This window comes from Falco naumanni, chromosome 7 (assembly GCF_017639655.2).
Source record: "Falco naumanni isolate bFalNau1 chromosome 7, bFalNau1.pat, whole genome shotgun sequence".
NCBI lineage: Eukaryota > Metazoa > Chordata > Aves > Falconiformes > Falconidae > Falco > Falco naumanni.
Genome location: NC_054060.1, coordinates 71,541,565 through 71,562,836, shown reverse-complemented (window position 1 = coordinate 71,562,836; position 21,272 = coordinate 71,541,565). Strand labels below are relative to the sequence as shown.

Sequence of the window (21,272 nt, the reverse complement as noted above, 5' to 3'; positions counted from 1 at the left end):
TCCTGTAGACTGCAGCTATGAACTGAATGGTAAAAACAACAGAAGGACAATATTTTCAGTAGTTCTTCCTTTTTGGAGTAAGTTTATATATGTGATTCAAGTTAAGAAAAATAATGTAATTGCTTTCATGATAGGCAGCTGCCCTCTGGAGTTAAACATGTTATCTTTAATAGTGATGCAAGTTTACTTTATATGTTCAAGGACTGGCTGCATTGCACTTGCATTTCCCTGTTGGCACTTGGATTGTCATGCTTGGTCAGTGCCATGCTTGTTCCTCTCAAACGGCACCCACACGTCATAAACCAGAAACCTTAAGAATTGCATTTTTGGCTATTGTAATATTGTGATGGAAAGTTTAGTGTGAATTTCTGATTGTTTAATGTACCTGTTAACTGCAGCCTAAGCTTTTTGCCCAGGACTACCTCTGTTACGTGTTCTGTGAGACACTAGTATTTGGTGTCAGGTGCAGGAGGTGTGCTTGCTCGCCGAGTTCCTCCGTTCAGAGGTGGTGGTGATGATGTCTGTTGTTCCTTCTTGACAGCTGCGCGTTCAGAGGCACCTGTGCATGAGGAGAAGTTTGTTCTATGGCCTCAGAGCTGGGTGCCAGGGAGGATGGCAGCTGCTCGGAGCTGGCAAAACCCCTTTATCTGCAATATCTGGAGAAGGCTCTGCAACTGGATCAGTTTTTACGACAGACATCTGCCATTTTTAACAGGAGTATATCCAGGTACCAAAACCTTTCCTGTTTTTCCTTGGGGACATCAAGGAAAGAGAAGCATTTTTATTATATCGTTCCCAGGCCACACCACATTAAGGATTTAGTAGTGACTTGTTCATTATAAACTCCGCTCCTTTAAAGGTTTTGGACTGTGCTTCTTCTACCTGGCACTGATAATTCAGTATGTTGCCAGCCCATGTACAAATGAGCACAATGTTTTAAAGCTTTCTTGCATAGCCGAGTGCCCAAAACTGCCTGCAAAAAGTAGGAGGAAGAAACGCAAAGTTGATTTTTCAGGGACTTGGCCTGTGGCCAGAAGCGAAATGCAGAGACTCTGGTGAGATGCAGACTTTTTATGTAAAGTAAGTTGTAGCCATGAGAAGCGAGTCATCAGGGTACGTTTCTGTCCTGGAACAGTTTACATTTAATTTCATCGTTGTTTTGGAATTGTAGAGTTACAGAACTGATAACTGTATAGGTAACAGAAAACAGGTGTATTTACAAGCGTGAAATAAGACCCATTCAAGGAGTAGAAAAAATATAGTTTCATAGTTCTCACATATACAGTAGTCAGTAGTGCTGAGGACTTGATGTTAGTTTCTTGCTTATTTCATGCTTCTCAAATTAGATACCTAGTTAAAGGCTGAAGGTGCAGGTTGATGGCATAGCCAGGCCGGTCTGATGATTAACTACTGCTGAGGGGTTGATGGGAAATTATTAACAGCAATATTTCTAATGTGTAAAATTATATCTGAAGCTGTCTCAGTTCTCAAACCTTGAGACAAATGGCCACATGTAAGAAAGTCGTGTGGGTGTCTTCTCTTTTGAATATTTTTCCTTTCATTGTCACCACATTACATGTTGCCTTGCAGTGATGAAAGTGAAGATGGATTGGATGACAATCCTTTGCTGCCTCAGTCTGGGGATCCCCTGATGCAAGTTAAGGAAGAGCCTCCAAACTCTTTGCTTGGGGAGTCTTCTGGAGCAGGGAATTCCGGGATGCTGAACACACATTCCCTGAATGGAGTACTGCAGCCAGGTAGGCAGGCGCTAGGTTGAATCTTTGCTTTCTTTGGGATAAGCTGGGGAAAGCAGTATTTCTTAAGAACTTTATTTTTTCTCTAAACAGAACCAAAGTCTGAAAAAGGGAGCTTGTATAACTTTTCCAAACTGAAGAAAAGCAGAAAGTGGCTGAAGGTAAGAATGTTGGAAAGAAATGCAGCTATTGTGACATCTGTGACTGGAGTTTCAGTCAGCACCTTGTAGACAGCAGTGAGCAATTCCATCGTGTTGTCTGATGTAGGTCATGGTGTAGAAACGTAAGCAAGGAGATTAAGGCAAGAAAGTTGAGCAGTGGTCAAAGCATTGCCACAAATTATCACAAATACTTTTTCCCAATACAGTAAGTTTACAGTAAGCTTGTTCTCCGTAGTCCATTTAGTTTTACTTTACACGTGCTACGGAGAGTTCAGGAAGCTAGACTAATGTGTTTTAAGAGCTGCTTTAAATCATGTGATGCAATTTAGTTGATGCAAAATCTCCCACTAAAAAAGTAGCATAAGGTGATAGAAAGCTGTGGTAATATTTTGTGTTGCTGAAAAGAGGGCTAGAGGGCTCCAAATGAATTCTTTGGTCTTGTTCTGTATTGGGTGGTTGTTTGCTGCACTTTGGTTTTTGTTTTGTTTTTTTTTTGTTTGGGTTTTTTTTTTCCAGGTAACTGGAGCTATGGTCCCTTGCTAAGAGGAAAGAAATGGTTTTTTGGGGAGGGTTGATTGGCTGGGATATTTTGGTTGGGTTGGTTTTTTTTTTCATTGAGAAAAAACACTTACCAAAGCAACAAGTACATTCTACAGAGGCTTCTCATCTTGGAAATGGAAAGAAAGAAGAGTATGTGATGGCTGATAACGAATATTGTATTAGACTTTGGGTAGAACAAAACAGAATTATAGTCTTTGTAGATTGGAGGCTTTCATTTTCATTGTGTAGCAAAATGGACAGTAAGCATTTCAATTTTGGTTAGCAGCAGCATTTCAGTTAAATTTCACGGTGAGTATACATTCAGAAACTTGAAGTAATTTTAGTACGCTGTCAAAATTAAAAAATTATCTATTATGAACTGTATTACATGGATGTTTGGGACTCCCTTGAAAATTTTTCTATGATGAACTCAGGACAGGGTCCAAACAAGGATGGAAGGAGAGAGTGGAATGGTGGCTTTATGCCACCTTTGTGTTTTTATTGTACTGTGGCCTTGTGTAGTTAGCAGCAACAGGTTGCCAAGAGGTCTGACAAGAGCCAAACCTGCTACAGCTAATGCTGGTGGAAGGGGCAGAGTAGCAGGATAAACTACAAATGGGGCAGGAAAGCACTTGGAACCATACATAACAAAGTGCCCCTACTGGTATATCCTGGGTTTTCTCACTGCCGCTTGTCTGAGACCAGAAAGTGGATTCTAAAATGACTTAACTATGATGAAACTAGCAGAAAACTACCTCCCTCAGATCAGAACGTGTGTATTGGATTCACTGCTACAGAGTACTGTACCTCAGAAAAAGATTTTCCATTTGAGGCGTTTCAGATGGAAGATGCTTTATAAACACTCAGTATCGTTGCTGGGCCAGACCCACAGCCCTTTATTCGATAAAAGCTCAAGAGTGCTTTGTGTAATAAACAGTTCCGTTTAGGGACTTGCAATTATTGAAGTAATTCCCATTTATTATTGTTAGAGTATCCTTCTGAGTGATGACTCCAGTGACACAGATTCACCAAGTGATGAGGACGGAGAGGAGGAAGAATTTTCCCTTTCAAGGGAGGAACTTCACAATATGCTGCGATTACACAAATATAAGAAACTGCATCAAAGCAAATACAGCAAAGACAAAGAGGTAAAAATCCAGAATTTTTACATTTCCTTGATTTTTATTCTTTCCTTTAACTGCATTATTTTAACTGCTGTTGTATTTTTATCGAAAAACATAAGGTTTTGTGGATTGGAAAACATCCTGTTAAGTAGACTAGAACAGTTTTAACATTGGTTGCAGAGAAGGCTTGTTTAATTACATACAGACCGAAAAGCTGTTTATGCCTTATGCTGAGAATCTGTCAATAATTTATGTAGCTAGTACTGGCACAGGTGTTATATAGAGCTTCCGCAATGCTCTGTCCCAGTGACTAGAGCAAATATAGGGCGCTAGAATGCAAGATTTGGATAATGTATGTATGAAAACTGAGGTGCTGTGGGTTAAATTCTAATACGTGTAGTAGCTGCTGTTCAAGACTAAAATTTATATTTAAACCTAAAGCAGTATACTTGCATCATCGTTGAAGTGATGAGTAGGAAGGCAGTGTTTACATTCTTGAAAGGGAATTCCTAGTTCTCCTTACCGTTTCCTGTCGATCTTTGGGAGTTTGCTTCACATTTTTCTTTCTTGCTTTTCTTTTTTATTTTGGGTTTTCTTCTCTTCTTTTTTCCCTTCTTATAAGAAAATAGTCTGCCACATTTCTATATTTTTGTTATTATTAGGCCACATTCTATGACCGTTTTGTTTATAATAATATATTTCTTCAAATTTATAAGAACTTTTGCAGAAATTATTTTCGTTGCTGTTTTGAATCGCACCAGAAAGTAGTCTCAGGTGAAGGAAGTCATCGTATTCTGCTATCAGAGGATGTCTCTGAAATTAAATTTGTCTTCTTGTTGCATATTCTTTTGAAATTTCTCCAGAAGAGTGAAGAAATGTTTTCCCACTCGGGTCTTTGATTCTGTCCACTTCCTCCCTTTGTTTACTTGTTAAGTTCTAAACTGAGATTGTATTAGTGTCTTGAAATATTACATAACTACACAAATAGCCATACACCCAATTTTTACACAGGTCATAACTTTTGTTAGGTTTTACACAAATATTTATTTCCAGACTAGTAAGAAATAATACCCAGTGGGAATAACCGGGGTATTGTCAGATCAGCAGTACACAGTTATGAGTGGGGGAAACACATCTGTCAAAAAAAAAATGTATATGCTGATGTTCTCCCCTTTCAAAAATCTTTCGTTAACTTAATAGTATGCTTAGGTTTTAAACTGTTAATTTCTGACCTGTGCTGTCTTTAATTTGCCTGTTTATGTGTAACCTGTGTATAGTTCTTTTATTCAGCTGAAATATTATGCTGGGAATATACTGATTTTTTTGATAATTTGGGGTGGGGGGAAGCTGAGGCGGCTGTATTTTTGCTTAACCATCTGAATGTTCAAATTGTTTGTCCTTGTGGAAATCTTTTAAATGCCTCCTATCTAAACCCATCCTTTTACAATGCTTGGAATGATGAAGTAGAACATGTATGTCATTTGGGAATGCAAGCAAAACCAGTAAGAGGACCATAATTGGATCACTACATGTAATGTGCTGCCTTGCTGGGCAGGACCCATACGGAAAAGATAGAGCAGTGTGCTTGGAAGCGTAAATTTCACTGCCTGCTCTTCCTGCCTTACCTGGTGGGCTTGGCTCCCTGTGCAGGACTTGGAGGCCACCTCTGGGAGCAGTGGTTTCACTTTGGACACTGTATGATCCTTGATAACAATGCTAAGTATGGAGAAGTGTATGTTTTCTGATCTCTCGTCTGTGATCAAGATCTGAACTTTTTTACCTGCTATCTCTGTTATCTGCTATATGTTTTGCACTCCTGTGCTCATTTACAACCACTTCAGTTGCAGCAATATCAATACTACAGTGCAGGACTGCTGTCTACGCACGATCCTTACTACGAGCAGCAGCGCCACCTGCTAGGGCCCAAGAAAAAGAAGTTTAAAGAAGAGAAAAAATTAAAAGGTAAATTTGCTAACCTTGTGTTTTAAAATGGTTGCTGTGATTAAACTTCTTTCCTACATCATTTCCTTTGAATAAACATAGATGTTTCAAACTTTAGGGTTTTGCATTGAAATAGCCAGTTCTGTCAATGAAAAAATCTTCAGGATATACTGTGCTTTATCTTCTGGCTTCTAGAAAGCTAGAGTGGAAGGAAAAGGAGTGTGAATTGAGAGTTCATGGCTTTAGATTTTCTTTGTGGGCCTCTGAATCTAGAATGAAGGAGTTAACACAGTGAATACCTTAGAGCTTTATTCATTGCTTCAAAATCCATAAATACCATTGTATATCATGGTCCATTTACTCAGAGTTTTTTGGAAACATGATGGTTCCTTGAAAAATGCAAGAACTTCTCCAGTACCTGCTGCAGTTATTCCTGAATATGGAATTTTAGTGAATAAGAAATGATAGGGACTGAAAGTGTTTTCTGGAAACAGAGGTAACTCAGAATTGATGCCCAGTGTGAGTTAAAATAGAATTACTTCTGTAACCTCTCAGCTGGAGTTTCTCAGATGCATGTTTGCCAGGAAGTGCCGTTTCCTTTCTTGATCGAGCTGGTAGCAGCATAAATCTGTAAGGAAGCAGGAAGAAAAGGCTATGAACTGTCACAGTAAGGTGAATTCTCTCCAGTGCAAGTACTTAAGTTTTGAGCTGTTTTTTATAGGGGCCTGTTTTGGGCTTTCTTCCTTCCTATCTTTCTGCAAGTTCCTTGTGACTGTGGTTTTGGTTTTTTTGTCTCTCTCCACTAATCTTGAAGTATCCATGATTTTGCATACTCACAAAAATGTGATTTTCATCTGATCCGGTACCAATTTCTTCTGAAAGCTGGTATCTCTAATACATGGTAACGTGCCAATCTCTTTCAGCTACTGAGAAGTTTTGTTTGATACTTACCCTACCAAACACTAATGTTGTTACCTTTGTATGTCTTACTTTTATATGTCTTTAAGTAGAACTTTACCACAATTCAAGAAATATTACATCAAGTCCCAGACATTTTGATTCCTAAGGTGTGTTTCCCTGGGTGGAAAAACCTCATTTCGCCACCCTTTTTATGAAACAGGAAAATCTTTCCGCTATAAAGTAATGAGAAGATTTCTAATTTATGATAAGTGGATGGTATCAGAATTGGCAAACACTGATAAGTTTGGCTTTTTGGTCAGTTCCACACATAAATTGACTAGGATAGTTTACTCAAGGAAAGATACCTGACTAAGTGTGTTCCAAAACCAGGAAAATTAATTTATTTTTATGATCATTGTTGCCATGCAGGCAAGTTGAAAAAAGTAAAGAAAAAGAGGAGACGGGATGAAGAACTCTCTTCAGAGGAGTCACCACGACGCCATCATCACCAGACCAAAGTTTTTGCCAAGTTTTCTCATGATACACCACCACCTGGGTCCAAGAAAAAGCATTTGACTATCGAGCAACTTAATGCACGTCGGCGGAAGGTGTGGCTCAGCATTGTTAAAAAGGAGTTGCCAAAGGTGAGCTTGGCTAATGGCTCTAGGTCGATGAACATAGCAAGGCAGTCAGATAAAAAATTGACTTAGTAGGGAGTTGGCACTTGGAAAAACTGAGTGAAGTAAGGCCTGCTTTTTCTGGTGGTCATTAATGACCAAACTGATATTCGGTAATCCGTAAGCGACGTGTATTTGAATTTTTTATCACCGGTGATATCCAAGTGATCATGCAGTGCTTTGCCACTGCTTTTGTTTGGCTGTCCAGCCTTTTTCTATTAACAGTACAGTAAGCTGTAGCAGGTACTCCTGCTAATGTACAGGATAGAGCAAACCAGTATCTAGCTTTTACATAAAGTTTGGGAAAGGAATGTTTCAATCGTTGTAGCTTGCGTGGGTTTTGAAGCTTATTTCAGAAACAGTCTAGGGAAGAGTGTATCGTTTACAGGACAAGCTTCAGGCACATTTGAAATAGAAATTTACACTTGCTGGTTTTCTGAGATATGGTTGGAGTGGACATTACAACCTGCTTTTTGGAGTTCACAGTTAACAGACTTTGAATTCTAGGAAATTGAATATGAGTGATGGCTGCATCATCCTCTGTGAACTTACAAGCCAGGGAAAGAATATGTGCAGTGTGATAGACCTTATATTTTCAAGACTGATTTTGATCATGTGAAGAACATTAACTCTTAAGAATTAATTGCACATTATTCTTAACATCTTTGGGAAACAGTGGAAATTTTTGTTGTTTACTTCAGTGGTAACAGTGAAGTAGGAGAACCCTGCTTTGCAATAGTAGTAATTAAAGAAATGATCCTGGAAAATGAGGAGTTTTTACATGCTTCCTTCAGGAGTTGGAACACGTTTATGTATGCCTTCAGTAATTAAGAATGAAAAGCTGTTTTGGTCAGAATAAAAACCACATACAGTACCTGTACCCAGCTACACAGTAGTGTACAAGGCTGAAGTTGGCATGTTTATCTGCTGAGGACTGGATAGTGATCTTTCAAAGTCCTGTGAAGCCATTACCCTTTAACTAATTTTAAGATGGTATTCTTTTATAGGCATACAAACAAAAAGCCTCAGCCCGCAACCTTTTCCTAACCAACAGCAAAAAGGTAAGTGTTGTTTAGCTTTACACTGGTACTTGTACTGGATGTGATAAGCAAACTGTAACCTCTTTAAGTTTCTTCCATTTCTTACAATACGGACTATACTAGCAGGGCGTATAGGAGAAAGCACCGTATCGAAGTAATTTGTCATTTAGTATAAGGCTTTTCGTTTTTTTAGATGTGTCATTTTTGGCATATTTTGTAAGCAAAGGCTGAAACGAACAACATGGATTTCTTCCATGAGATCTTTTTGGCTTTTTTAAGATTTAGTTGGTACGTTTTTAATTTACTGATCTTTGATAGTAAATTAATGACTTCAGTACACTTTGGCTTTTGAACTGCCTATCTATCTGCTAGCTAGAACTTGATGGTTTAAGCATTCTTGTTTAAATCAAAGGGGCTCTTGGAATATTAAATCTGTTAATTTACATTAATATATAGGAGCTGAGATTAAAAATAGAACAATTTTTTGCTTAAGTGATTGCAAAAGGAACATATCAGAGTCTTCTCTGAGAAATGTCATTGTTTCCACCTAGAAGGAGTTATTTAAGAACACTTGGTAATGGCTTTCTGAGCATTTTTCAAGTGTCTAATTCATTTGTATGGCTAATGAAAAGGTAGTCAAATATATGGCTGGGAATCACCCGAGACAAGAAGATGTTGAAAATTTTCTATTCTATATATATGTTCTCAAGAAAAAGGGAGTATTTTCTGTTTAAGGGATGCAGAAAACAGGACCTGCATGCGTATATGCCTAAGAAGCTTTGCTGTAGGTAGGTTCTCTCCTATGGTCCTCCTTAGCCAGCCGACTGGATTGCTTTGTGATGTCTGGGCCGATGGCCTGTGATTATTGTACTTGTAGGGATCACAAACTGCATTTTAGCAAGTAAGTGATGCAGCTGACTTACAGGGTTTGAAATTCCACTTTTTTTTTTTTCTTTGTTTCGTTTGATCATTTGAAACCTGTGTGTTAGAATTGTTGATGTGCAGATTTTAGCAGAGGAAAAAAACGCTGTCAAAACCAACAAACCCAGCAATTTTGATCATTATGTCAACGGCATTAATTTATTTATCCTAGAATGAAAAAATATGTTGTATTATGCTGCTTCATGACATGGTAGGAAAATGGTAGGATGCTCTCCCACTTCTCAGTGTATTAACGTAAATGGGACTGTGTTCCACCAAGACTGCTATTGCAGCAGCCTTATTAAAATAGTGAGAAAAGAATCCCAGGAAAGGGCCTGGAATAGGTGAGTTGGAGTTGCAGGCAGGCCTTGAACTTGGATCTGCTGAGTCCCTTTCAGGAGCCTACCCACCAGATCTGTCCTTTCAGTTCCGTGCCACGCTGGAACTGTCTTCAGGTTTTTTCTTCACCATCTTAGGAGGTTTTTGGAGGTTTATGTTCTCTCATGCCATTTCAGAAGCATTACTGCTGAGTAAAGTATCACAGTTTTTTCTCTTCTGAAGGATCAGACTTGGTTATAATTAAATTTGATGTTGTTTGTTGCTGTTTTGTTTTGTTTTTTTTAAATCTGCCCCCTTTACCACTGTTTCCAAAATCTTACTTCTCTCTAGCTTGCCCATCAGTGCATGAGGGAGGTACGTCGAGCTGCTCTCCAGGCCCAGAAAAACTGTAAGGAAACGCTACCACGGGCACGTCGTCTTACCAAGGAGATGCTTCTCTATTGGAAAAAGTATGAAAAGGTGGAAAAAGAACATCGCAAACGAGCTGAGAAAGAGGCTCTGGAGCAACGCAAGCTGGATGAGGAGATGAGAGAGGTACAGCAGAACCACAGATTGCTGATAACTAACCTGTTGAGGAAGCACAGAAGTGACCAGATAACTCGAGTTTCTAAATCCAAGCCATGAAATTCAGTTATTTGTTCTGTGTCAGCAATATCCCACCTATTTCTTCTGCTATCTTAAAATTCTTTATATGATTCTTCTAATGTTAGCTAGAGGTGATTTAAAAAAAAAAAGCCTTCAAGTTGCGTGCATTCTTTACAAGTGAGTGAAGGGATTAGAGAAGCAGAGTGTGTGTCAGACATACCTATCTCAGTGCAGGTAAGGGCCAGCCTTTTGTGATGGTTTGTATATCACTCTGGGTCCAGAAGGCAAGCCACCTTTTCATTCACATTGAACTATCTTTTTTTTTTTTTCCTTCCTTCTTTTTCCCCTGCTGTAAACTGATACTGTCATTTTTATATGGGGCACAGAATTTTTTCTGTGATTGCTCTTTTGTTGGCCAAGTGACAGCTTCATGGCCTCCATTATGGAGCAAGAGGGGCTGAATGTAAGAAAAAGCTTCCTTGCCAAAGCTCTGTAGTGGATTTGTGGTTGTTACCTTACATGTGCGGTGATGAGCTAAGGTTGAGTCTTTAGAATACCTGATGTTTAGTTTTGTGCTTAAAGTATGCTTTTATTTATTGTGTTCCTCTCATTCTTGCAAATTCATAAGCATTTTGTGAAGGTTTCAGCTGACTTAGATTCATTGACATCTTCTAGCTATAGCATTTTTTAACCAGAACCTAAGAACGAACAGTTTCTGCAATGTCTTGCTCAACGCTGAACAATGATAATATCTCAACTGTATTACCTCGTGATGTATTTCACATATTCTACCATAATTCTTTTTATTAATCAATAACAGAATGTTGAAGTTAGGTTGTCACAAGAGCATTTTTTTAACTGTTCAGTTCTATTACTGTATACCACTAAAATACTGTTTATTTTTGTCAGTCTTTAAAAGTTTTGTTTACACTGAAAAATTCAAACTTTCTTTCATTAGATTATGGTGTTCTTTGCCATGATTACTGCATTTAAAAGAACTTTTCATTTGCAACAATTTTATATTTTAATACAGATGTTTGTGGTGGTGGTCAGTGTTACTGTGTCAACTAGTATACTAGCATTTTGATGTCACAGCGATGTGCATAACATAATCCAGATAGATCAGTTGTTGATATATTGTTAGAGTAAAAAATTTCTGTTTAATGATATTTCAAACATTAAACTTTTGTCGGTATTTTTTCCCCGTTCATCTGTTCTTTGTAAATGCTCTTCTCTTAGGCTAAGAGACAGCAACGAAAACTTAACTTCCTGATCACGCAAACTGAATTATATGCCCATTTTATGAGTCGTAAACGAGATATTGGACATGATGGAATACAGGAGGAAATCCTACGCAAACTGGAAGACAGCTCTACCCAAAGGCAGATTGATATTGGCGGAGGAGTAGTGGTCAACATCACCCAAGAAGATTATGGTAAGTGATTAATCGACAGTGCTTCCCATTCACTCTTCTGAAATATACTGTACTCCGCACGTTATCGTGCAAACTTACAGTCTCAAGCACAAAATCCTTCTTGTGTAAGAAGCACTGCTATAATTACTGTAGTTACTGCTGCGGAGCTCTAACATGGAGATGTTGTTTTCAGACAGTAACTATTACAAGGCCCAAGCTCTGAAGAATGCTGAGGATGCTTACCAGATTCATCAGGCCCGGGTATGTATTTTTTTGAACCATGAAGTAGTTGAGAAAGCGGAGTAATCCGTAGAGGACACAGAACCGGTATCTTTCATAGCAGTTCAGTGAAATAGGTTTGTTTAATTCCGGGTGCCAGATTTGGATTTAATTCTGTTGGCACTTCCTGTGCTAAACAGGTAGAAAACTAGGATATAAAGATTTGGACTACAGGAACAGGCTTGTTTTCTTTTAATCTCTGGCAGAAATCCTATACTTTAATGTGAAATGTAAAGCCCTTTACCGTAGAGTTTCTTGTCAAGTTGTTCATCATCTTACACATAGTTTCATCTTCCTGTTTAGACCCGATCATTTGATGAAGATGCAAAGGAGAGTCGGGCAGCTGCTTTACGGGCTGCTAACAAGTCTGGTACTGGCTTTGGAGAGAGCTACAGTTTAGCAAATCCATCTATCCGAGCGGGAGAAGATATTCCACAGCCTACCATTTTTAATGGAAAACTGAAGGGTTATCAACTGAAAGGCATGAATTGGCTGGCCAACCTATATGAGCAGGTATCTTAGTACATCTTGGAAATTCTTAAATTCTTAAAACTTCTAGTTTTATTCTAGTTAATTCAAGTCACTAAACTTGGTCAAAAAAATCCGTTTTACAAATAGACAAGTTATACTCAATCTGTAATGTCTGTACAAGAAAGGAAAATGTTATGTAAGCCACATAACCAGTATTCATGATTTAACAACTTTCAACGGGGCATTAAGTTAAAGGTTCTTTATGTGAATTTTTATACAACTGTTTATCACTTAGATTATGCACTGAGAGAGCTGCGAACTCTTTCAGGCTTGGGTCAGCTGGTAAACTGCAGGCAGGCAGCCTTGTCCTTGTGTGCGTACCCCGTCACAGGGGGATTGCAAAGTGCAGACAGGTGGAGGGAAAAAACAGACTGAGGAATGAAAGTGCAGTTGAGGTAACTGAACTCTTAGTAGAAGACACAATGAGGTGTTTCAGAGGTGTCACAGTGGGGCTGCTCTCCCTAAATTCAGTGGCAACTGCTCTGCTAGTCCTGTATGGATTAAAAAGTGGTGAGGTGAAGGTGTTCATTTATGGATCTTTTGCAGGGCATCAATGGAATCCTGGCAGATGAAATGGGTCTGGGTAAAACAGTACAAAGTATTGCTCTCCTTGCACATCTGGCTGAGGTAAGTCAAATACAGGAATTAAAGCTTATTCCTGGTCAGTATGCTTGGTAGAAGTTGCATACTTTTCACATTAGAAATTAATTCTGGATCATAAAGCTTGAATGTCTTAAAAGGCATTTTACCCTTTGTTTTAAAGCAGAGCCTTTGAAATGCATGTGAGGGTGTGTGTGTATATAAATAAAAATAGAATTTTCATTTATTCAGTCTTTTCCACTGAATTTGAAAGCCTGATGAGGCAACAAGTTGTACACTTCATGGCTCACTGAGTTTTACAACTCAGAGACATGTAGAAATGAAGACCAAATTCTGAGCTTCGTGGCAATCAACATGGATTTCCAGATTTCAGTGGTGCATTTTATTTTATTTTAAGAACCATAGTGATTCTTCTGTGCCAGGGCAGACAAACACAACAGGAAAAGCAACAGGAGCTTACTTCTCCATGCAAAAATAAATATCTATCTGAAAAAAAAAAAAAAAAGTCTGATTGGCATCCAGTCACTTGCCTTAAATAGGAGATACCAACCAAGTGATACTGAGAGCAGGATTAGCTGCAGTAGTGACCAAATGACAGTGATGGCATTTGTTTATGTTCTTCTCGCTACCAGTTCGCTGGCACTGTCAGCCACAATACTGGAAGGGGTGTGCAGAGCTAAAGGCTGGTGTGCTCACCTGTATGGAGGGGATAACAGACAGGCTTTTCTCCCTGCTGCACTGCCACTTCAGATTTTTGGAAGCCTGCACAGGGCTTTTTCTGGCTCTCCCTTATGCAGGCCAGCTTGTAACTACTAATGCAGTAATGGATCAACTTTCTTCCTCACCAGAGGGCGTTCCAATGTGATATGATGGAGCAAAGCTTTCCAGTGCCACCTCAGGTTCTTTTCCTCACCAAAATGACGGGCTGTTAGTAATGTGAAGGTGGCAACTCCCAGAAACAAACGAGATTGTTCTGGGAATAACTTTGCAGTTATGAAATAAGTCTTAGTGAAACATTAGACCTGCTCTGTTTGATTCTGTGTCATCTGCTGTGCTGGGAGGAAGTTTTGCTATGTTGTGCATAGTTCCCTCTCTTATGTAGCCACTGTCTTTTAGTAGTTGTAAAGTTGTATCAACTGTCTCTGTATCCTTTCCCCTCAATTAATTTGTGGATGTCTTTGTGTTTTTGTTTTTGTTTTTTTTTAATGTGTGTATTCCAGAGAGAGAACATCTGGGGACCTTTTTTAATAATTTCACCTGCCTCTACTCTTAACAACTGGCACCAGGAGTTTGCCAGATTTGTACCTAAGTTTAAGGTAATAAGCATGTGCAAGAAAGTTCTTCCTGTTTTCTCAAAAGCAAATTGTTTTGTTCTCCTGAGTTCTTCACCGCATCTGGGTGCCTGATTACCTTGGAATTTGAAACTGTAATGGGCTTGATCATGATTTATATTCTTTTCCCCATCATCCTGTTTTTTTCTGGAGCATTCAGTTATCTAGGGCTTAATGTTCTTACTTGAACCACATGGTTTTAATTTTGCATCAGCTTAAAGACACCTCAGTGAGGAATTGAAGCAGAGCAGGGAGTGGATGTTCAGTCCTAATGTGTGGGACTGACAGCAGATGCAAGAATAATATTTCAGTATTTTGTATATGTATATGTAAATGTATAAATACAGTACAATATACTGTATTTAGGGTTAGAGCAGTATTTTCAGACATTCATATCAATTTGGGTAAGATAAAGGTCATTTAACAAAACTGAACTCTAAACAGGCTAGAGGGAGACAGAATGCAGTTGTTACTACAGAAAAAAAGAACCATAGGCATACAACCTATGAGGAGGGAAGTGAGTCACAAATAGATAAGAACACAAAAGATTAAAATAAATGAAGTTCTTCAGGTATGTTGTGACCATGAAAACATAGTAAGATAGAAAGCAAGGAACAATTTGTTACTGAAAAACAAGCTGCTTGCCTATTCCCCAGTGGAAAACAGGGAGTGTTGCAAAGAAAGATTTGAAAAGAATGTATGCTGCTGGAACAGTGGTGAAATTTTAGGATTAAAGATAGACAAAAGTGTCAGCAGCTTGCAGTTACATCTGCAAAGAATAATGGATTAAATATTTGAGGAGTTAATGTAGTAATCTTTGACATGAAGAAGTCTAGATAATTTTTTTTAGTATCTGATTTTCTTCTTTACAGAGAACAGTAAAAGACACTTAGTTATAAGTAACCAGTATACCAGTAACATCCAGTCTAATTGTTTGAATTTCTTGGCTACTTAATAAGGTGGAGGAAAAGACTTAAAATATTGATATAAGTAATATTTGATTTCTTGATCTGGGGTAGGCAGTATTAAAAGGCTTACCTTTTAGCAAATAGCTTGTTCGCAGATCCCTGATGAGACCATGTGTTGGTTACAGTGGTATATAGTTTGAGGTATTTGTAAGAAGAGAAGTGCTGGAATGTGGTTCAGTACTGGATGATTTGTGTGACTTATATTTTGGGATAAATTGGGATTACTGAGACTTTAAAACTGATGAAAAAATTATAAATGCTTAAGTTAGTGAGGAGTTACTTTAAAAGAAAACCCTAAAAATAATGCACTTACATATTTGCATAGCCCAAAATAATAGGGACCCTGATTAAAAACCTTGGAGTAGAAAACATTAGAGCAGTTGGCCATTCTACCTACTTACTTTCTCATTTCCTTGAATCAGTTTGTTGCATAGAATAGGTGAGCAATTGTTCATGTTTTCTCCTTGTGAATGAAATACAGAAAACATTGCAAAAACGCAGTGCAAAAATGCCCTTTCTTGGTAGTCTAGTTTTTTACTAACATCCTTTTTTCGGAACAGTTGGAGTAATATTTAGCTATGGGCACTTTGAAATTCAGAGCTTGTCAGCTGCAGGGTGGAGATGTCCGAGCCCTTTCCCAACCTTCCGCCGGCCAGACGGGAGATGGCAGTGCGCCGTCATTAACCAGCAACTCTAGTCTCCGCGCACGCAAAGATCTCAGTAACAGGAGCCATGAAATTCTGAGCTATAAATGGATTAACAGATTTCTCTGGCAGTAGTGCTTACTTTTTAAAGTTCTTACGTTAACTATATCCAGACCAGATGTTTTAACTCATCTCAGATTTCTGGCTACAGTTCTGAAATACAAAACCAAGGAGACAATGGGAATATTAAACAGGAGAATGAGCCCACTAGTCCTGTAGGGTTAACTGTGGCAGTTGAGGGCAGGCCTCTTTCTGCCAAAAGCCAAGTATCATTTTTTATTTTTAGAAGAACCTGTCTAGAAGGTGTAACACGCTACTGGGCATTTTGAGATCCTCAGCATAGTTTGGTCTGGTCTTCGTAGAAGTCATAAGTTGCTTGATACCTTTGCCTGGAATGCTCTGTTTCTAAGCATTTTTAAATAAATGCTTTCTGATTTTTCTCTGAGTTAAGAAAGGTAATTTCCCTTTTTGTTTTGGAGAAGGAGGTCTGTCTCCCCTTTTGTGGAATATGTAGTATAAAATTCTAAAGCTGGTGTATCTTTATTTGAAAATAATGTATTTCTACTTTTGTACTGTTACAGGTGCTACCTTACTGGGGAAATCCCCATGACAGAAAGGTGATCAGGAAGTTCTGGAGTCAGGTAATACTGGCATGCCCGTGTGCTTAGACAGTCTTTGCTGTCTATGCAGAGCAACCCAGAAACTGCTGCTACATGCCACCAAGCTAAATGATGTGTGGATGCAGAGTTCTGTGTCTTCATCCATGTAGTAGCATTTTCATTAGCATAATGAGGTAGAAGCCTTCTCTTGTGCTGGAGAGACAAGACAGGACAGGGCAATTCAGGGCAGTATGGAGTTCAGCTGAAGAAACTAGAGCTCTGTAAATAAAGCAGGAAGTTTCAGTGTCGTCAAGGACTGTTAATTGTATTTGAGTAACCTAACTCAGGATGCCCAAACCTAGCATCCCTGCAGGCCTGTCAGGTTGTTCCTGATTTAAAACCAGCATTTTGTAGGGTTCAATGCCTCGGTGTTGTCTGGCACATTAAGAAGCGTCTGAAATTGTTCAGGGACTAATGGGCTGAAGTCCAGATCCACCAGTTGACTAACCATGCTGTAATTGATTTAAAAAGTCAGCTGAGGAAAAATGCAGTAATAATGAGAAACGATTATGAAATGGAAGTCTGAAATTACAGTATACACAGGTGAACTCTTCACAACGTATTTACATTATGTGGACATTTGTTTCTTTGTTTTGTGGTTATAGAAGACGCTGTATACTCAGGATGCTCCTTTCCACGTGGTGATTACCAGTTACCAGCTAGTAGTACAGGATGTCAAGTATTTCCAGCGAGTGAAGTGGCAGTATATGGTGCTGGATGAAGCGCAAGCGCTCAAGAGCAGCTCCAGGTAATACATTAACTGGAAACGTAAACCTTCCCTCTGTATCAGCTTCTTGAAGGAATATTGAGAAAACATCAAGATTACAAAAATGGATAGCAGTTAAAATTGATGTGCAGAAGACCCTTTAAGTGCCTAACCTAGTTAAGCATCTGTATAACACTCTGACGCTGGATTGATCTACTAGCTTTTTACATTTAAATTTTCCTTCTCCAAGTGTGTGAAATGTAAGTAAAAAGTAATTGTGGAGCAGAAACACAGGTGGAGTACAGGGCAGTTAAACAAAACAGTGTGGAATGCTCTTCACCTTCTTTCCTGACTGCTCACAGAATTCTGCCTAGTGAACAGTCTGTAGTCTTCACCATATATTGCTTATATTGGCTCCATTGAGTGCATTATTTTGATTCCTCCTTCAGTGGCACTGTGCAGAACCCTGTGAATACTGCTGGCTGCAGCAAAGCCCACTTTTTGTCATAAGACTCTGTGCCAGAAGGTTTTCTGTTTGTTTTCAAGTAATGGATTCGTCCGTCTTTGCTTCTGTAATTGCTTTCCCATAACCTTTGTCCGGGTTGCCACTGTACTGGGTCAGCTGAAGGCTGCTTTAGATGCAGACTCATTCCGACCCAGGTCTGTCTCTTCTGCGTTCTTTGGAAACTGCCCCTCTAAGAAGACTGTGCTGTGTCCCTCAGCACTCTGCCACGGCAGCACACACACTTGGTGGTGTAAAGGCTGAAAAGCAGGTGACATTCTGATTCGTAACCACTGTTTCTTTTGGGAACTTAATTATTCTGATTATGAGATGTTATTAGTGTCCATGCATTTGTATTAAAAATGAGTTAAAAGATACTTAGAAAAATAAATTACGCACATTTCTTTGTACTTGGTGAAAGGCTGGGGAGTGGCTGTGATAGTTTTACCCGGTGACCTCCAAAAATCATTTGTGAAGGTCACTGGAAGCAATTGGTCTTAAGATATTGTGGTTTAACTCCAGCCAGCAACTTTGTCTTATATCCTTCTTCAAAAAGCAGTTTTAATGTTGTTTTTTTCCTTATTTTATTCATCAGTGTTCGTTGGAAGATTCTGCTACAATTCCAGTGTCGGAACAGATTGTTGTTGACTGGGACCCCAATCCAGAACACAATGGCTGAGGTATCTGAGAGCTCTTAAAAATGGACTTTTCTTTATAACAAGGATATATACTGAATATATACGAACAGTTGAGAAACCTATTGTATTTGTGTGTTTGTGGGATCATAATTGTAGCAAAACACTGGCAAACAGATTTGGGATAAGCTCTGGGAGGGGAAAATTTGGAAATGTGCCACACGTCCAAATAAAGATAAAACTGAAGGTACCGGATGGTTAGTAATGCCTAGATTACAGGATGAAATCCGCTTCTTGTGGCTTTTCCTTCTGTTGGCCAAAATTGTTCTGTTGTGTTTCTCACTGCCTTCTGATGGTGTCTGTCATGTTGGTATATCTGGCATTTGTTGAGGGGGAGTGGGGGAAGAGGATGCAGCTGTGTTTTTGTTTAATTTTGCTGTGTCTTGTGATCTAGTAAAGTGATTTTGCTTATGAAGAGCTGCAAGGGTATGGGATCCCCAATTACCTTGTCCATAGTAGGGTGACTTCTGCTGATCTGCTCTTTTCTCCTCCTTTTAGCTGTGGGCCCTGCTGCATTTCATCATGCCAACACTGTTTGATTCCCATGAAGAGTTCAATGAGTGGTTTTCCAAGGACATAGAGAGCCACGCAGAAAACAAATCCGCCATTGATGAGAGTGAGTGCAGTGTGTAACTACAGTAGTTTTTAATATTAAAAAATCTGTTACCCTGTTTCTCTTTTTTTGGGATGTGTGTGAGAAATGTCACCTAAAGCAGAGGGTGCATAATGGGATTGGAACCTTATGGATTGTTCATGTAAAAATATGTGTTTCTGACCGTAATGAATAGAAAAACTTGTAGTAAAAACGTTGATTTTCTACTTGTCTGAAGTCCTCCTTCCCAAACACAGGAATATTTTAAATATTTATAAGTTTCTACAGAGCACATCATCTTGAAGATCTCCTGAGTGTGTTACAAGCTGTAGACATAAAAATGATGACACAAAGTGCTAAACACCTTTTGAACTCCAGAAGGAAAGCTTAAAATTTCTTCTAAAAAATAATCTTCATCGTAGATTTTAGGGATAGTTATGGAGAAAAATCTGGCTAGGTAAAATGGCTGATTTGTAACCACAGTAGAACACCACACAGTTGGAACACAGTCACAAAAGTAAAGGCCTTAAGAGCTCAAATACCCAGAACTTCATTTTTTACTGGTTATCATGAAGAATGCAGTTGTCCTGCTCTTGTAATGCTATAATTCGGGGGGGGCAGGACCTCAAACTGTTATGATGTCTTAGTGAATTAGCAGTGTCTCATCTGAAACTTTCTTCTTCACTAATAATGAGTGATAAATTAAAGCCTGTACTGTTCAGCCCAGGGGAGTATAGAACACATAAAATGCCTTAGAAGTTCATTCTTCAAAGCAGATCTTTAGATTCGTAATTAAACGGTGTAGCATTGCACTCGTTTAAAAAAAGAAAAATGAACGGAGAAATATCAACTTTGTGCTGCAAGAGCTGTGGTGAGGGGAAATGGCTGAGCAGTAAGAGACTTAATTTGTAGAAGAACACCTTATAGTTTCTTCTTTGGTGAAATAATTGTTCCTTCTTCCCCATTTCCTGTGTTTCAGACCAGCTATCCCGCTTGCACATGATCCTGAAGCCTTTCATGTTGAGAAGAATCAAGAAGGATGTGGAAAATGAGCTGTCAGATAAGGTGAGAAAAAGTGTTTATCTGGAATGAGTATTTCAACGTTTATTGTCAGAGCTCTGTCCTCTAATCTGGTTTTTGCAAACTCATTTGTCAGTCTGCATACCTGACATTTGATTGTAAACCTTTCACGGACCTTCAATTTCTGGCACCATATCCCAGCAATCTCATTAGATGTGAATGTAACTGAAGAACCCCTAATTAATAAACTTGCCTAAGGAAAACATTTTGTTAACAGTTACAAATAAAAAATCTTTCAGCCTGATTAAGCTGACAGAAATATCGCTAATTGAAGTGAAGGAGATCGATACAGCAATGATTGGGTGATAAACATCTCCAGTTGCCTTGGTGAGGGATTTGGCATGGATTTAAGATTCGTCTTGCTTGCTTGTACAGAGCAAGGAACGCGTAGCGGCAGCATCGTACCCTTCTCTCTTGTTAGTCTTGTCTCTTGATTTCATGTGGATGTTAGCAATACTGGATGATCTTGTCAGCATGTCCCCAGGTTTTGAGACCACTGGCTAAGAGATATTTATTTCATTCTGATGTGCTTATTAATTTCAGAACTGGAACTTCCCCACAGACACTGTTGTGTGATGTACCTGTCCTTATCATGGGCTCCTGACACCTGTTTAAAATGGCTCTAAATGGGTAGATAAGATTTTACCAGTAGGGTAGTAGAATTAAGGTCAGATTTTAAGCTGATCAGCTGCAGATGGGATATTTTCAGAGCTTCTTAAGAATCTGTTTACTTAGTTGTGCTTATGTACTTTTAAAGGTCTGTGTCCTATAGCATTACCTAAGCCTTCCAAAACACACCTATTTGTTAAGGTCCTTCCCGGATTGGATCCTGAAATACAGACAGGAATGCAACTGCTTTTTTTTTTTGTTGTTTTGGTGTTTGGGGTTTTTTTTGTGAGAAAGTTAAGTTTTCCTTAAGATACATTTCTCTGCTTTGTGTATACTGGTGTGGTCATCCTCCGTTTCAGAGATAGAAAAGGCTAAATCTTCCTTGCTGTTTTGCAGATTGAAATTCTAATGTACTGCCAGCAGACAAGTCGACAGAAGCTGTTGTACCAAGCTCTGAAAAACAAAATCTCCATTGATGACCTCCTGCAGTCCTCAATGGGCACTACTCAGCAAGCACAGACCACCACTAGTAGTCTCATGAATTTAGTCATGCAGTTCAGGAAGGTAAGGCTTTTTTAAATAATATTTTTTTCAAAGTGTGTTCATTCATTAGCACAGAA

At 38.9% G+C, this 21,272-nt stretch overlaps 1 protein-coding gene across 4 annotated transcripts in view; it reads left to right on the top strand.

The window, feature by feature from the left end:
• Positions 1-21,272, top strand: part of INO80 (INO80 complex ATPase subunit) — a 67,903-nt gene that overhangs the window by 7,855 nt on the left and 38,776 nt on the right. For all 4 annotated transcript variants that reach the window (XM_040600441.1, XM_040600444.1, XM_040600443.1 and 1 more), the window contains exons 2-20: positions 542-727; positions 1,591-1,757; positions 1,848-1,915; positions 3,445-3,603; positions 5,421-5,541; positions 6,850-7,064; positions 8,105-8,158; positions 9,728-9,931; positions 11,222-11,417; positions 11,590-11,657; positions 11,979-12,188; positions 12,753-12,833; positions 14,027-14,122; positions 16,391-16,450; positions 17,074-17,216; positions 18,272-18,356; positions 18,870-18,987; positions 19,943-20,028; positions 21,049-21,216. In XM_040600441.1, coding sequence (XP_040456375.1) covers positions 585-727; positions 1,591-1,757; positions 1,848-1,915; positions 3,445-3,603; positions 5,421-5,541; positions 6,850-7,064; positions 8,105-8,158; positions 9,728-9,931; positions 11,222-11,417; positions 11,590-11,657; positions 11,979-12,188; positions 12,753-12,833; positions 14,027-14,122; positions 16,391-16,450; positions 17,074-17,216; positions 18,272-18,356; positions 18,870-18,987; positions 19,943-20,028; positions 21,049-21,216 — 2,442 coding nt within the window. In that variant the 5' untranslated portion in view covers positions 542-584. The remainder of the gene's footprint in view (positions 1-541; positions 728-1,590; positions 1,758-1,847; positions 1,916-3,444; positions 3,604-5,420; positions 5,542-6,849; positions 7,065-8,104; positions 8,159-9,727; positions 9,932-11,221; positions 11,418-11,589; positions 11,658-11,978; positions 12,189-12,752; positions 12,834-14,026; positions 14,123-16,390; positions 16,451-17,073; positions 17,217-18,271; positions 18,357-18,869; positions 18,988-19,942; positions 20,029-21,048; positions 21,217-21,272) is intronic.